This window comes from Amphiprion ocellaris, chromosome 17 (genome assembly GCF_022539595.1).
Source record: "Amphiprion ocellaris isolate individual 3 ecotype Okinawa chromosome 17, ASM2253959v1, whole genome shotgun sequence".
Lineage (NCBI taxonomy): Eukaryota > Metazoa > Chordata > Actinopteri > Pomacentridae > Amphiprion > Amphiprion ocellaris.
Window position 1 is genome coordinate 9,696,453 of NC_072782.1, and position 12,748 is coordinate 9,709,200.

General features: G+C 38.7%; 1 protein-coding gene across 5 annotated transcripts in view; it reads left to right on the top strand.

Annotated features, from left to right (window-relative positions):
• Window positions 1–12,748, top strand: part of rgs3a (regulator of G protein signaling 3a) — a 164,073-nt gene that overhangs the window by 81,476 nt on the left and 69,849 nt on the right. For 4 of the 5 annotated variants that reach the window (XM_023287277.3, XM_023287280.3, XM_055019248.1 and 1 more), the window contains one exon: window positions 10,460–10,594. In XM_023287277.3, the coding sequence (XP_023143045.2) occupies window positions 10,460–10,594 (135 nt within the window). Of the gene's footprint in view, window positions 1–456; window positions 605–10,459; window positions 10,595–12,748 lie in introns of those variants that run through there. The other variant, XM_023287284.3, reaches the window with a different exon arrangement.

Below are 12,748 nucleotides of genomic sequence, written 5' to 3' on the forward strand. Positions count from 1 at the left end.
TCATGTGGACTTTGTGACTCCTCCAAACTGGAAGCGTTTCTTGCAGCATCATAGTTTTACCTTGAGAGTGCAATTCAGTTGCATAGAAAAGTAATTTTTGTCAAACAGCTTTAAATTAATTATACAACACCAGTCTTCTCCTCGTCTTAAGCTCTCTATCGCTGACACTGTCACAGACTGCTCTCCTCCTTTTGTCTACTCCTGCCCTTCTCCTCCATAACTGGAGGTCATCCTAATTTAGCGCTCGCTCAAAACAGGACTGATCTAACCCAGATTTAAATGTGAGCGAAGTGTGTGTGTGTGTGTGTGTGCATGGTGGGACAGGCGGGCTGCAATTGTGTCTCTGGAAACTCAAGTGTCTGTCGGCTGTGCGTAAGTGTGTCAGTGACGCAGGAAGAGAGAAGGCAAGAAAGCGCTGTGTTGCATCAAACGACAAAACATATAGAGAAAAGACAGGCGGTGTGTGAGATTGTTGATCGGCGGAGTCCATAAGGGTCATCGCAGAGAGATCATGGGCAACTTATCCGACCGAGTTGGGCCTAAGAAGAGGTTCATCAGGGAGTCAGGCTCCCTTCAGCAGCACCTTCTATCTGACAATGGAGATGTAAGTCTCAGAGTATATTCGAAAAGGTTTGGAGACGGAGACTTTTCTGTGCCTGGAGTGGCATTTTTGTATGAGTAATAAATAAGAAAAAGCTATTAATTTATTCTAAAAAAAGATTTTATACTGGTTTAGTTGTCTTTCCAATCAGGCTGTAACTTATCACATGAAAGAGCACGACGATAGTGAACAATTAGCTTTTTATGAGTCAGACTTAATACATTTCAGGGTTATATGTGATAACAGAAAATCTTTGTGTGGACTTGAGGAGAGCAGCCGTATGACTTTGATGGAGTTTAATTTTTTCAGTGGGCTATGTGATGATGATAACATTACATTATACTGTGTTATACTTTACCAAACCTTGCTATCTAAATGTGTTCCTAGTAATGAGTGCTAATGTGTGTGTGAGGTTTCCACAGGGGAACGCTGAGAATTCCATTAAGCATATGGTCACTGATTTACCACTATTTCCCTGAAATTGCCATTAGTATCTAATTACAATGCAATGCAGCCCTCACTAATGACAATAAAATCATGAATAAGCTGCGCTTTTCAAAGCACAGCGGCAGCACAGACTGAAACTACTTACCTCATCTTAATATAGTCTGCATCCATTTATGCTGCGTATCAGTTTTGTGTTTTTTCATTGGTCTGCTGTTACAATTTGACACTTGAACCGTGTATGCAAGTCATCTAACATGTGGAGTTTGCAGTTATTATTAGAAGTTATCTTAGAAATGATCATGTGTACGCTTGTAACAGCATAGAGATGTGTTGATTGAGGAGAGATGAGATAAACAGATGCCCTGCCAAACTAGGTGAAATCACAGTGTGATGGCCTGCATGTAGGCTGTGGAACAACAAGGGAGCTCTGTCATCAGGCTAGCACAGGATTGTGTTGTTCATGCAAATAGTATTTTTGCAAAAGGTCTGTACAGTAAAAGGTCATAGTGTTGTTGGTTTATTGTGCCAAGGGTGACGTCCGTGTGACGTTTATGCACACAGTAAAACTATATTGATTAGATTACCTCAAGCATAGAAGACATCTCAATGTTTGTGCATCAGAATACACAGAAAGGTTTGTCGTTTTGTGCATCTCCGTGTGCATTTAAGTTTGTCGACTTTCCGGTTCATCATTGACTGAATGACGTACAGACTGTCGCTTGCAGTCTGAAGGCAGGGAGTGACTGATGTGCACCCAGGGGCTCTTGTCAGCAAAATACCTGCTTTATGGTAGCTATCCATAACAAGGCCAGGGCAGGACCAGCCTCTCAAGGGTCTAATTGAACTGAGGTGTACCCTCTTGCCTCAAGCTGAGCCACAACTTAAAGGGTGCTGTGCTTTTTGCTGATTTAATATGCCAGCACAGATTGGCAGGACTTTGCAGCTATACATCTAAATATAATCACTTTAAGACTTCCATCTTAGTGAAATGATGGCAGTGAGATCTATGACAAGGACAAAGTGTTCTCCTGAGTTGTACTAAATTGTGGTTTATCTCCATATTTCATCAGGTTCAGGACAAATAGTAATCTGCAACTGAATTATTCATTGACTTTGATGGGAAAGAGTGCAGAAGTAATTTCAAAATTAATAATTTATTTTTTGTTGTCATTGGTATGTACGCATTAATAATATTTAACCTTAAAAGGCTTTCACTACAACTATCAAACACCTGGACATTGAATGCAAATGTGAAAATGTAATTCCACATTTGAATGTAATGTAAAAGAACTATGTGCACTGGCCCGAATGCCAATGTTATCCAAAATCAGAGCTTATGCAATAAAGGCACATCTAATATGGTCATGTGAAAAGACATAAAGGCATGCATTTTCAGTGAACTCACTGACTGGGTATGGTCATGACTAAAGAAAATATGCAACACTACTGTTGCTAAAAAAAAGAGGCAAAAAATGAGAGAGAAAACTTTTTGGAAACAGTACTTGACTTTAAAAAAATATCCCGTTGGCCCTGTCATGTGCTTATCATCCTCCCTGGTGGTTATAGAAAGGGCCTCGGGTCAAACACTCCAGTTTACATGCTCTATTCATGGCAGCTTTGTCTGTGCAACCCACTGAAGAGCTCTGAGCCTAAAACCAGACAAACAAACTAGAAATAGATGAAAGAGTGTGGGAAAGCCACTGAGTCCGGAGGAAATAGCATCCTGCGCTTCAATTTTGACGTGGAATATTAAACCTGCATTTAGTTCTGCATGGAGCTTGTTGACTGTTAGTTGCTCCATTACCTAAAGGGGAATCATTTACTCTGATATTGTACTCCAAATGCAACCATCATTAATAAAATATTGTCAATGCTGTGTGGATGAAGACTTGAAACTAGTAATCTAGACCATGAACTCATTAGGACAATGTTTACTGAGGTAAAAAATCAAGCGAATAGTAACGTCATACTCTCATAGTTTACTATACAATCTGATTTCTTATTGAAACTAGACGTGTCGCCCTCACATTAGATAGAATACAGGTTTTAGGCAGTTCACGTTAGCATAACCAGCGGCTACATCTATCCTTACATTTTTCTGTAAGTATTAAACATGTATTTGTTTGTGTATGCTATTTGTTGATTATTATTTGGTCCATTGGAGGTGCTTCATTGCTCCATTTGAGTCAGTGTGTAATATTAAGTTAGAAGCAAGAGTCTATTGTCTTGGAGCATTACGAAGACCAGAGATCCAAGATTTCTAGTCTCCAGTAAATCCCAATGTGACTTAAACCAGGTTTAAACCAGTTTTAGTATTAGATTTCAATATGTTGTACAATTGCTTGTGTCCTTTAATGGTGTCCACCTCTGGCATATCATTGCTTTGAGCTAAATGCTTTTATACTGACATTGACAGTAATGACATGCTGATATTTAATATTTATAAATCTTACCAAATTCAGTTTTTTTTTACAGCCATAACTATACATAAAAAAATTAGAGTGCAAAATAGAGTGTAAGCTGCTTCCACATCAAGTGACATTAGTGAGGATATTCAGTACCAAGAGTTAACAAGCTGCTTAGGCATCATTAGCTCTTGTTTACACGTCACTTATTTGGCAGCCGTAAAGCCATTAAATGCAACAGTTCCAAACCCTCAGCGGTTTAGAATTGAAACTCTATAGCCCACTGCAGAGAAGATGAAGGTTTTAACTGAAGGATTCATGAATTAAAGTGCTGTCTATAGTAGAATGTGCGTCATTAAGTAGAACTATGAATTATTGAACAATTGTACAGTGATGTGCTGGTAGTTTAACTGTAACTAACTCTGCTGTGACAGAGTGAGTCACGATACTATGTTCAGCACCAGACTATGAGCTCTGACTAATAGGGGATGACGTTGCTTGGTGTGACAGTGTGTAGAGACTTAATCTCTGAGGAACATGGCTGGATATGATAGTTGATGTAATATCATTTCACATTTCATCATCCCTGCTACTGTTTTTTTTTCTGGTACATATTCAGAAAGCCATTTTAGAAAGTTGCTATATTAGCAAAACAGAGCACCCACTAAAGTATTCTCACTAACATTATCATTATCCTGTAATGGAAATTGTGATTGGTTGCATTATGTCTTCATTTAGATCCTTTTTATTGCCTTATACAGATTACCAGTGCCATATTGAGTGTATGTGTATTCATTGTAGTAATGACTGCACTCGTGTGCTCGTTAGATTGAATGTATCTCTCTTTCTTTGGTGCATTAGTCATTGGTTCTTTTCTCTGGCTGTCTACTTTCAAAAGTGAGCCAAATCTGCTTTCATTATGTGCACTCAAAGCACACAATACAGAGATTAACTGAAGCTGAGACTGAGATGAAATTGGGATAAGGGTGTGGAGGATCTGGGGACTAGCAGAGGACATTCCAGGTTAAATCTGATCACCTAAAAACAAACAAACATCATGCTGTCAGACATCTTGGCTGCGATCAGGTTAGAATTTTTCCAAGTTAAAGCAGTAGTTTGAGATTTCGGAAAATACACTTATTCCCTTTCTTGCTGAGCAGCACATTAGAAGATAGATTCCACTCTCATGTCTATGCTAATAATGAAGCTGCAGTTGGTTAGCTTAGCTAAGCATAAAGCTTGGATGCCGAGGGACACAGCTTCTAATTGACTGCTTCCTGGAGCATTGCATTTTGCAGAGACACAATCATCCAGCAACAACAAAATAAGCATTTTCCAAATGTTAAGCGTTGCCCTTAAGCTTTCACCATGCATATGTGATCTTCGCCACATTAAGGCAAAACTTATGAAGTGGGTCATTATTTTAGCACAAGGCTGTGTGATATAAAGAGTCTGCTGACATTCGGTATCAGTGACGCCACGCTAACCTGTTCTGAGGCGGTTTAGGTGAGCCGTGTTGACAGCAGTCCAGTGACACACTGAAAACTCATCTGCCAGATGGCTCAGGGGGAGGGCCTCAACCAGGGAGCACTTTAATCAGTCTGATTAAGGGGAAATGCTGCCTGTATTTTTAGCCACTCCACGGCAGGCCAGTGGCCATTCATTGAATTTTGTTTCATTAGCTCTTATGCTTGTCCCTTGGAGGGGGGCTGATTTATAAATGAGCGTGAACTAAAGTAGGACTTGGAATCTGGGAATTATTAGCTATTTCAGCCAATATGATTCTTTAGGTAATAGTTTTAGGAATAAGGTGAATAGTTAGCATGGCTTCACTGTTATTCCATTAATAAGGGCTTAATTTAAAACCTGGCTCGGCTTCTTCCATCCATCCATTATCTATACACCGCTTAATCCTCACTAGGGTCGCGGGGGGTGCTGGAGCCTATCCCAGCTGACTCAGGCGAAGGCAGGGGACACCCTAGACAGGTCGCCAGTCTGTCGCAGGGCTACATATATATATACAAACAAGCACTCACACATTCACACCTACGGGCAATTTAGAGTAATCAATTAACCTCAGCATATTTTTGGACTGTGGGAGGAAGCCGGAGTACCCGGAGAAAACCCACGCATGCACAGGGAGAACATGCAAACTCCATGCAGAAAGATCCCGGGAAAGCCGGGACGCGAACCAGGGATCTTCTCACTGCAAGGCGAACGTGCTAACCACTACGCCACTGTGCAGCCCCGGCTCGGCTTCTTGTCTTGGAAAACAGTAGCTTGTTGTTTCTGCAGCCTGGGTCACTGACTGGAGGCAGTTTCATGCAAAGAAGCAACATGAACATCCCCAAAGACTTGCTTCCACAGAGTCAGGGAGATTCCAGTGACTGTTTTTCAAATTTAGAGCAATCCAGATGTTGAAAGGGAATGTGGTCCCAACACGCGTATTTCATTGTTTTATGTGCAATTTCTGTTATTTTTATGAGTCCTAGATGAAATATAGACCCAAGTTTGAACCCAGAGATAACGGTGCAGCATTTTTGAAATCTAAAGCCAAGTCCTGCCTAAAACATGATCTGTGATCAGTTGTCACCAGCTTACTGGGATGACTGATTATTTTAACTGATGTAATGCAATGATGGACGAGTCGCTGTCAGGGAAACTACCCAGATAGATGCAATAATGCACGGTTAAGCAAGTACAGCACACAAGTCTGTAATAATGGCATACCAGAAATAAACTATAAAATGGATTACTGCCATTGAAAGCTGGAGACAAATAAATCATTCACCTAACAGAGCATGGTGCCTTTTAAAAGATGGGATGCAAAAGAAAACATGCGACTCCTACTACTGTATTGCTCACAATGAAATGACTCCAAGGCAAAATGTGCATCATGTCAGTAAGTGGTTTAGAGCATAATATGCATCGCGTGCCTCATATTTACACAGCTAAGATTGTGTAAACATGAACACTTCCTCTCTTTGACAGATTAGGAATGTAAGCCCTCCTGAAGCTCTGAGACCTGTGCATCATCATGACTCACTGTCCCAGCTGGCTGCCTTTTTGTTTTTTAATTAATATATCTTCTAAATACGTAGCTACAGTAAGATTGTATTTATAGTAAGAGGTAAATTGGTGCTGTGTGCACGTTATTAGGCTCGAGGATGTGCGCACGGATGCAGGTGCGTTGCCTGCCTCTGGGACCCTGGACTGTTTTACGCAGATGTGTTTTATCTAATGTGGGACAGGAGGGAGTTTCTTGGAAAGACGTGGCCATATGAGGCAATGTTTTCTGGATGGACTGAGCCTTTGCATAGTTTTTAGTTTTTGGCTCATCCAAAATAATTAGTGACTTCTGCTAAAAGGATATGGAAAACACAGAAACAGAGAAATCTTATCTTATTCAGATACTAGTGCATTACGTATCCAGTTATGTCTCAAGTCAGTTATATTCAGTTGGGTTTCTGTGTCTTACACTGTGTTACATTTCTCACCTTATCAGCTGCCAATACCAACTGACTGACTCACTGGATATGGATTTTAGGTATAAGTGTGCCATCGGCTGCACATTTCTAGTGGCTTTCTCCTTCTCTTTCACTATCCATGTGCTACTGGTTTCATAATCCCATTCATTATAGGAAACAACAAAAATAACCTCTGCACTAGCAACCTACTGCACTAAAACATTCAGGTGACAAAGCTCACCTCTCTACGTACAAATATTCAGCCAAGACAACTCTCTCGTCACAATTTTCAGAGAACAACGGGGCCATAGTCTTTGCTTAGCTCTACCCAGGATGTTTGTAGTTGATTTAAAGAAACTGGGCGGTTTTTTTTTACCCCCTTTAGTAAAATGATCCTGAGGTAGAGTAGATAATTCTGTTCTGCAGAACCATAAAATCAAGCAAAGTCAGTCAGACACACAAAAGTGGAAATCTGGAGCAAGGGGGCCAGAAAAAATAACTACAACAAAAAACAATGGAATACTATGATGTTCAAAAACTGTGAAAATAACATCAAATATATGTAGAATAATGATATTTTTTAGCAGAGAAAAATATTACTTTTTGATTTAGATATTATATCAAATTTTGGCATTTTTTTAAAAAGTCTCCATGTAAATAAATATTTTTGTCTGTAATTTTTACTGACATTATCTGTAATTTAACAAAAAAAGGGTAAATCTATAAAACAACTGTTTAAAAATATATTTAACATTTTAAATTGTTTGAATACACAGTATTTTTTTCCCAATACTGACAAATGTCTGTCAATGAGTATGTTTTTGCTGAATAAACATTATTTTACATTTTGGCTGTTTTTTTCCCCCTATAGTTATACACATACATCAGTATTATTAATATTATTTTATTTGTCTTTGCTAGTTATATATTTAAAAATGTGTAAAAAATGTAAAAAAAATAAAATACCAAAAAATAGATATTTAAAGAAAATCTTTTTTTTTTTTTTAACAATGTAGCTATTATCATTAGCAAAGTAACAGTGGGAACACTATATTAATTATTTATTTACATGACAACTAATAATGAAAAAATAAAAAATGCAAAAATGTTATTTATTTATTTTACTGAGAGCAGGTTTGTATGAATTTATATAGAGGCTAGTTATTTTCATTTAAATTGTCATCGAGTGTGTGTTTGTGTATTCCAAGTATGAATGCCTTTGTCGTACCTTCAGTCAAAATGATGAATATCAAAGAACATCGACATTGATTTCTGTCTCCTCTGAAAAAGCCCCTAGTTCATCATATCCTGGTGCCTTTGAAAACAATCAGGCTCAGTATTATTAATTCGTTTCCTTTCTAACCAACTTCTCTTCCTCTTTCTGTCATTTTATTCCTCATTTTTTAAATACAAATGTCTATTTTTTGTCTCTAACTGCCACTTGTGTGATTCTTTTAGTTCTCTCTTGTTCCCTGTTTTTCCATATTTAGTCCTTTACATTAATGCACAGCTGTGCCTCGTATGCTGTACATTCACACATACAGCCTCAGCCCTGCTCCCATTAATGCAGGTTGCATCAGCATCACTAACAACCGCATAGCTTTAACCACCAAACGTTTTGTGCCACTAAACCCTACAATGGCAGCATCCCCATCTTCAAAGGGATATTGAGTGACATTGAATGAGACAGTCCAAGTGATAGCGACACAGTTAGACATGCAATAGCCCATGCAGCTTGGAAACAGGCGAATAAACTGGCATCATGATTCACCATTGACCAGGGCAGTGAGCGGCAAGAAAAGCCCCGAGGACCTCCAGTCAATCTCTGAAGACTTGCACAAAATGGAAAAGTGCTATTTATAGCCTGACTCGTACCCAAAAATGTCAAGACACAAATGTTTTTTATTTCCCCGACGCTGCCGGAAACAGAGCAACCTAGGTAGATGGAAATGATCAAATAGGAGAGAGAAGGAACAGGAAAAAAATGTAATTCGTTGCCAGAGTTTTTTTTTCTCATGTTTGTCAGAAAAATAAAGAATAATGCTGGTTTGAGTTCAACTGTTTGTACCTCAGTTATATTGCAAAAGCAAAGGTTGATGAGAGGAGCTGATGTGAAAGTGTATGACTGTTAGAGTCCACAAATGACTCAATAGTGATTTGGCAGATGGTAAATGAAGAAACATATACTTTACTTTCATCGGAAATGCTATCTAGGTAATTACTGATATGGATTTGTAAATCAGAAATGTGCAGTGCATTACTTTAGTTTGCATACAAATCACCAGTAATGCTATATGCTGTTTTACATACATCAGCATATATATGGATGTCAAAGTATGCGAGTGTATCCATAGGAACACAGAAGACAAGGAGCCATTTCTATTTCCACTGAAGTCCAATCTAAACCAAGCTTTTCAAAATGATATAGCTCCAAGAGAAACTGAAAAATGAAGCTAAATGTTGAATACTTACTTGAAAACACAAATCCCCCACCCCTAAGTCCAGGAAGATTTAAAATGACACTAGATGGCACAAACTGTTCTCACCCCTACATCTTTTGCTCACATGAACTCTCCTCCTTTTTTTTTCCTTTTTTTTCCTTTGGGTTCTGTCTTTTCTCAAAAATACATTGCTGGAATCATGGCCAAAAACAAATGGGCCCATTAATCCATTAAAAATGTAATCTAGCCATCACCGAGATCAGACGCAGATCTCAGATTGTGGATGTCTCGGAGATGGCCGAGGGGTATTTATGTCCTCTTGAGTGAAAAGCTATTTGACCATCCTTTGCCAGCTCTTTACCAATTAAGCACTGGTTGTCAAATATTCATTCTCAAGTCTTTCCCTGGGATTTATCGATTTGGGCTTTTTTTTTTTTTTTTTTTTAAGGAATGCTGTCTTGACACTGGTTCTCATTTTTGTCAGCATATCAAATTCTGCCTAACGCGGAAACGGACGATTATTTAATTTCACTAAAGCAAGCACTTTTTTACCGAGGCAGCCGTGACACTTCACACTTTACTGTATTAAAAGTTCAGATAACACGTTCAAATGCTTTGTGTTTATTTAAAAACGCTGGGCGCACAGACACATGCTTGCACACACACAGAAGACAATGACACCTTTGATACTTCTAATGAATTAAGCCCCCTTATTAGTCATCATCTTTTCTTTTTTTTCTTTTTGAAGGCACTCGCTGCTCTCTCATCACACACAGAGGCACACTGGTAGCTCTCTTAAGGTCTCATTAAAGCGGGCCAATAAGGCAAGAAAAAAAAAACTTGCTCTTGCCTTTCATTCATTATTTTTCTTTTAGACTTTCATATTTTTACATTGTGATCCTCTAATTTATTCTCTTGTGCTCCCCCCATCTCCGAGCCTTTTACTTCCCAAAGATCAGGAGACATTGCTCCCCCCTTCTTTATTTCTCTGACAGGAGATGCCTAATTGCCGGCTGTCTTTTCCTCCACCCCTTTTGCTCATCTCTCTCTCCCTCTCTCTGTCTCTTTCTCTCTCTCTCTCTCTCTCTCGGTCTGTAGAAGTGTGACTGCCTGCTCAGCCTGGAAGCCTATTCAGCCGACCAGAAGCGCCGAGTGTGTCAGTGCCTGAAGGACAACATTGACAAGCAGCTCCAGCTTCACAGGAGGGAGGCTCCCGTTCCGCATTTCGAACAGGTACGACACACGGACACACACACACGGGAGCATTTCTGCTTTCATTTGAGTCCAAAGATGAATAAGTAAACACATGAGCACATGGGAATGCATATATTTGTGCCTAATCCCCCCACCTCCTCATCACAGATGCTCCAATGCACACACACCCAGTTAGTAACATAAAACACTTTCCCAGCAGCTCACACTAATGATTTTCCACTTACAGAAGTTCTTGCTTTTCTCTGGGGAGATTTAATGCTCCCTTTTATCTGGCCACATTTGAATAGTCGCTCCGCTAGAGTCACTGCTTTAGTTGTCAGTTCAGATCAGCCCAATTAAAGCTCCTACCTGACGCTGCTCATTTGATGCGAGCGGAGCAGATATGTGCAAATAAAAGCAGGTGTTTGTTGCTGCACTTCGTATGTAAACTCATGTGATAATTTGAAACCACAGAAACTGACCTCTATCAGTGTGTTTTGTCAGTGTGTTAACTGACCTGTGGCATGATGATGGGTGATATGTAAAAAAACACACACACACTTAGATAAAAAGGCTGCTCTACAACTGCTTTGTTTTGTGCTTTCATTCATATTCTTGCTCAGCTTCCATCTCACAGTTTTTGCTCATGACTGCACTTTTTCTTGACATAAAACTCTGTTGAACTGATGTTTCTTTGGACTGATAAACTTCCTGAGACCTGATTTTTTATTTAAACTTGTGGAAACATGACTTGATATGCTTCCCATAATCTCTTTAAAAAAAGAATGCGGGCGTTTCTAAATCATGATTTTATCGTAGTAGTGGAAAGAGACAGAAAATGTTAGGGAAGTGTAAGGCAGGGGTGTCAAATATGTGGCCTGCAGGCCAAAAACGGTCCTCCAGAGGGTCCGATCTGGCCCACAGGAAGACTTGCAAAGTGTGAAAATTACAGAGAAGACATTAACTGCAAATTGTAAATTTGTAAAACTACACATTTAAAATAATTTCTACACAAGTTGTTTTGATCATAAAGTAAAATACTAGATTGCTCATTGTTCTTTTGTCATTTTGTGTCTCATTTTTGTAATATTTTGTCTTGTTTTTGTTGGTTTTTTGTCTGACTTTTGTCGTTCATCTCATGTTTTTGTCGTTTTGTTTCTCGTTTTTATCGCTGTTTCCTTTTTTCTCACTTGTGTTTTTTGTCTTATTTTTGTCACTGTTTCGCTTTATTCAGTGTTTTGTATTGTTTTTGTCGTTTTGTTTTTTTTGTCTCGCTTGTGTTGTTAGTCTATTTTTTTGTTGTTTTGTTTCTCACTTTTGTCATTTTTGGTCTTGTTTGGGTCATTTGCATAATTTTTTTGTCTCGTTTTTGTCGTTTGTCCATTTTTTTGTTATTTTGTAACTTTTTTGTCCAATTTTTTGTCTCTCTTATTTTGTCTTGTGTTGTTTGTCTAATTTTTTTGTCGTTTTGTGTCTCGTTTTTGTCATTTTGCGTCAGATTTTTGTAATTTGACTTGTTTTTGTTGTTTTTTTAAAATCTTTTTTTGTCTGACTTTTGTCATTTTGATCATAAAGTTAAATCCTATTTGGTTCAGTTCCAGATGACAAATGTGTTTCTTTGTAGAAACACTGTGATCTGGAAGTGAGGCATAATACTGCTGAAATTGAGTTTATTTTTCTGAAGAAATTTCAGGTTATTTATAATGTTTTGTAAAAAGATAATTCTTTAAATGTGAACATTTTCAGAATGTACTTTTTTGCACTAAAACAAAGGAAAAAAATTGGAGTTGTTGTTATTTGTAGGTTATTTTGCTCTAAATTTACTTGTCCGGCCCACTTGAGATCAAATTAGGCTCAACGTGGCCCCTGAACTAAATCAGTTTGACACCCCTGGTGTAAAGGAATGACACGCAGGAAGTAATCACCAGCTGGGATTCGTACCAATGCCTTGCTGCTCAAGGTGTTCACACCACTGAGCCCTAGGTATTCAGCTAGTGAGTCACTCTGACATATTCCAGCCTTTTAAACTGATGTCACTAATGTGTGAGCAAACTGTTGCTCATTTAAATATCCAGACATATGAGGTAAAATTAGTTGTGTTTGTGCCACCTGATGAATCTAAGTCCAGTCTCCTCTTGGCTCTGTTTCAGTCTTCACTAACTTATGAGAGAAATATCTGATGTCTGATATTTT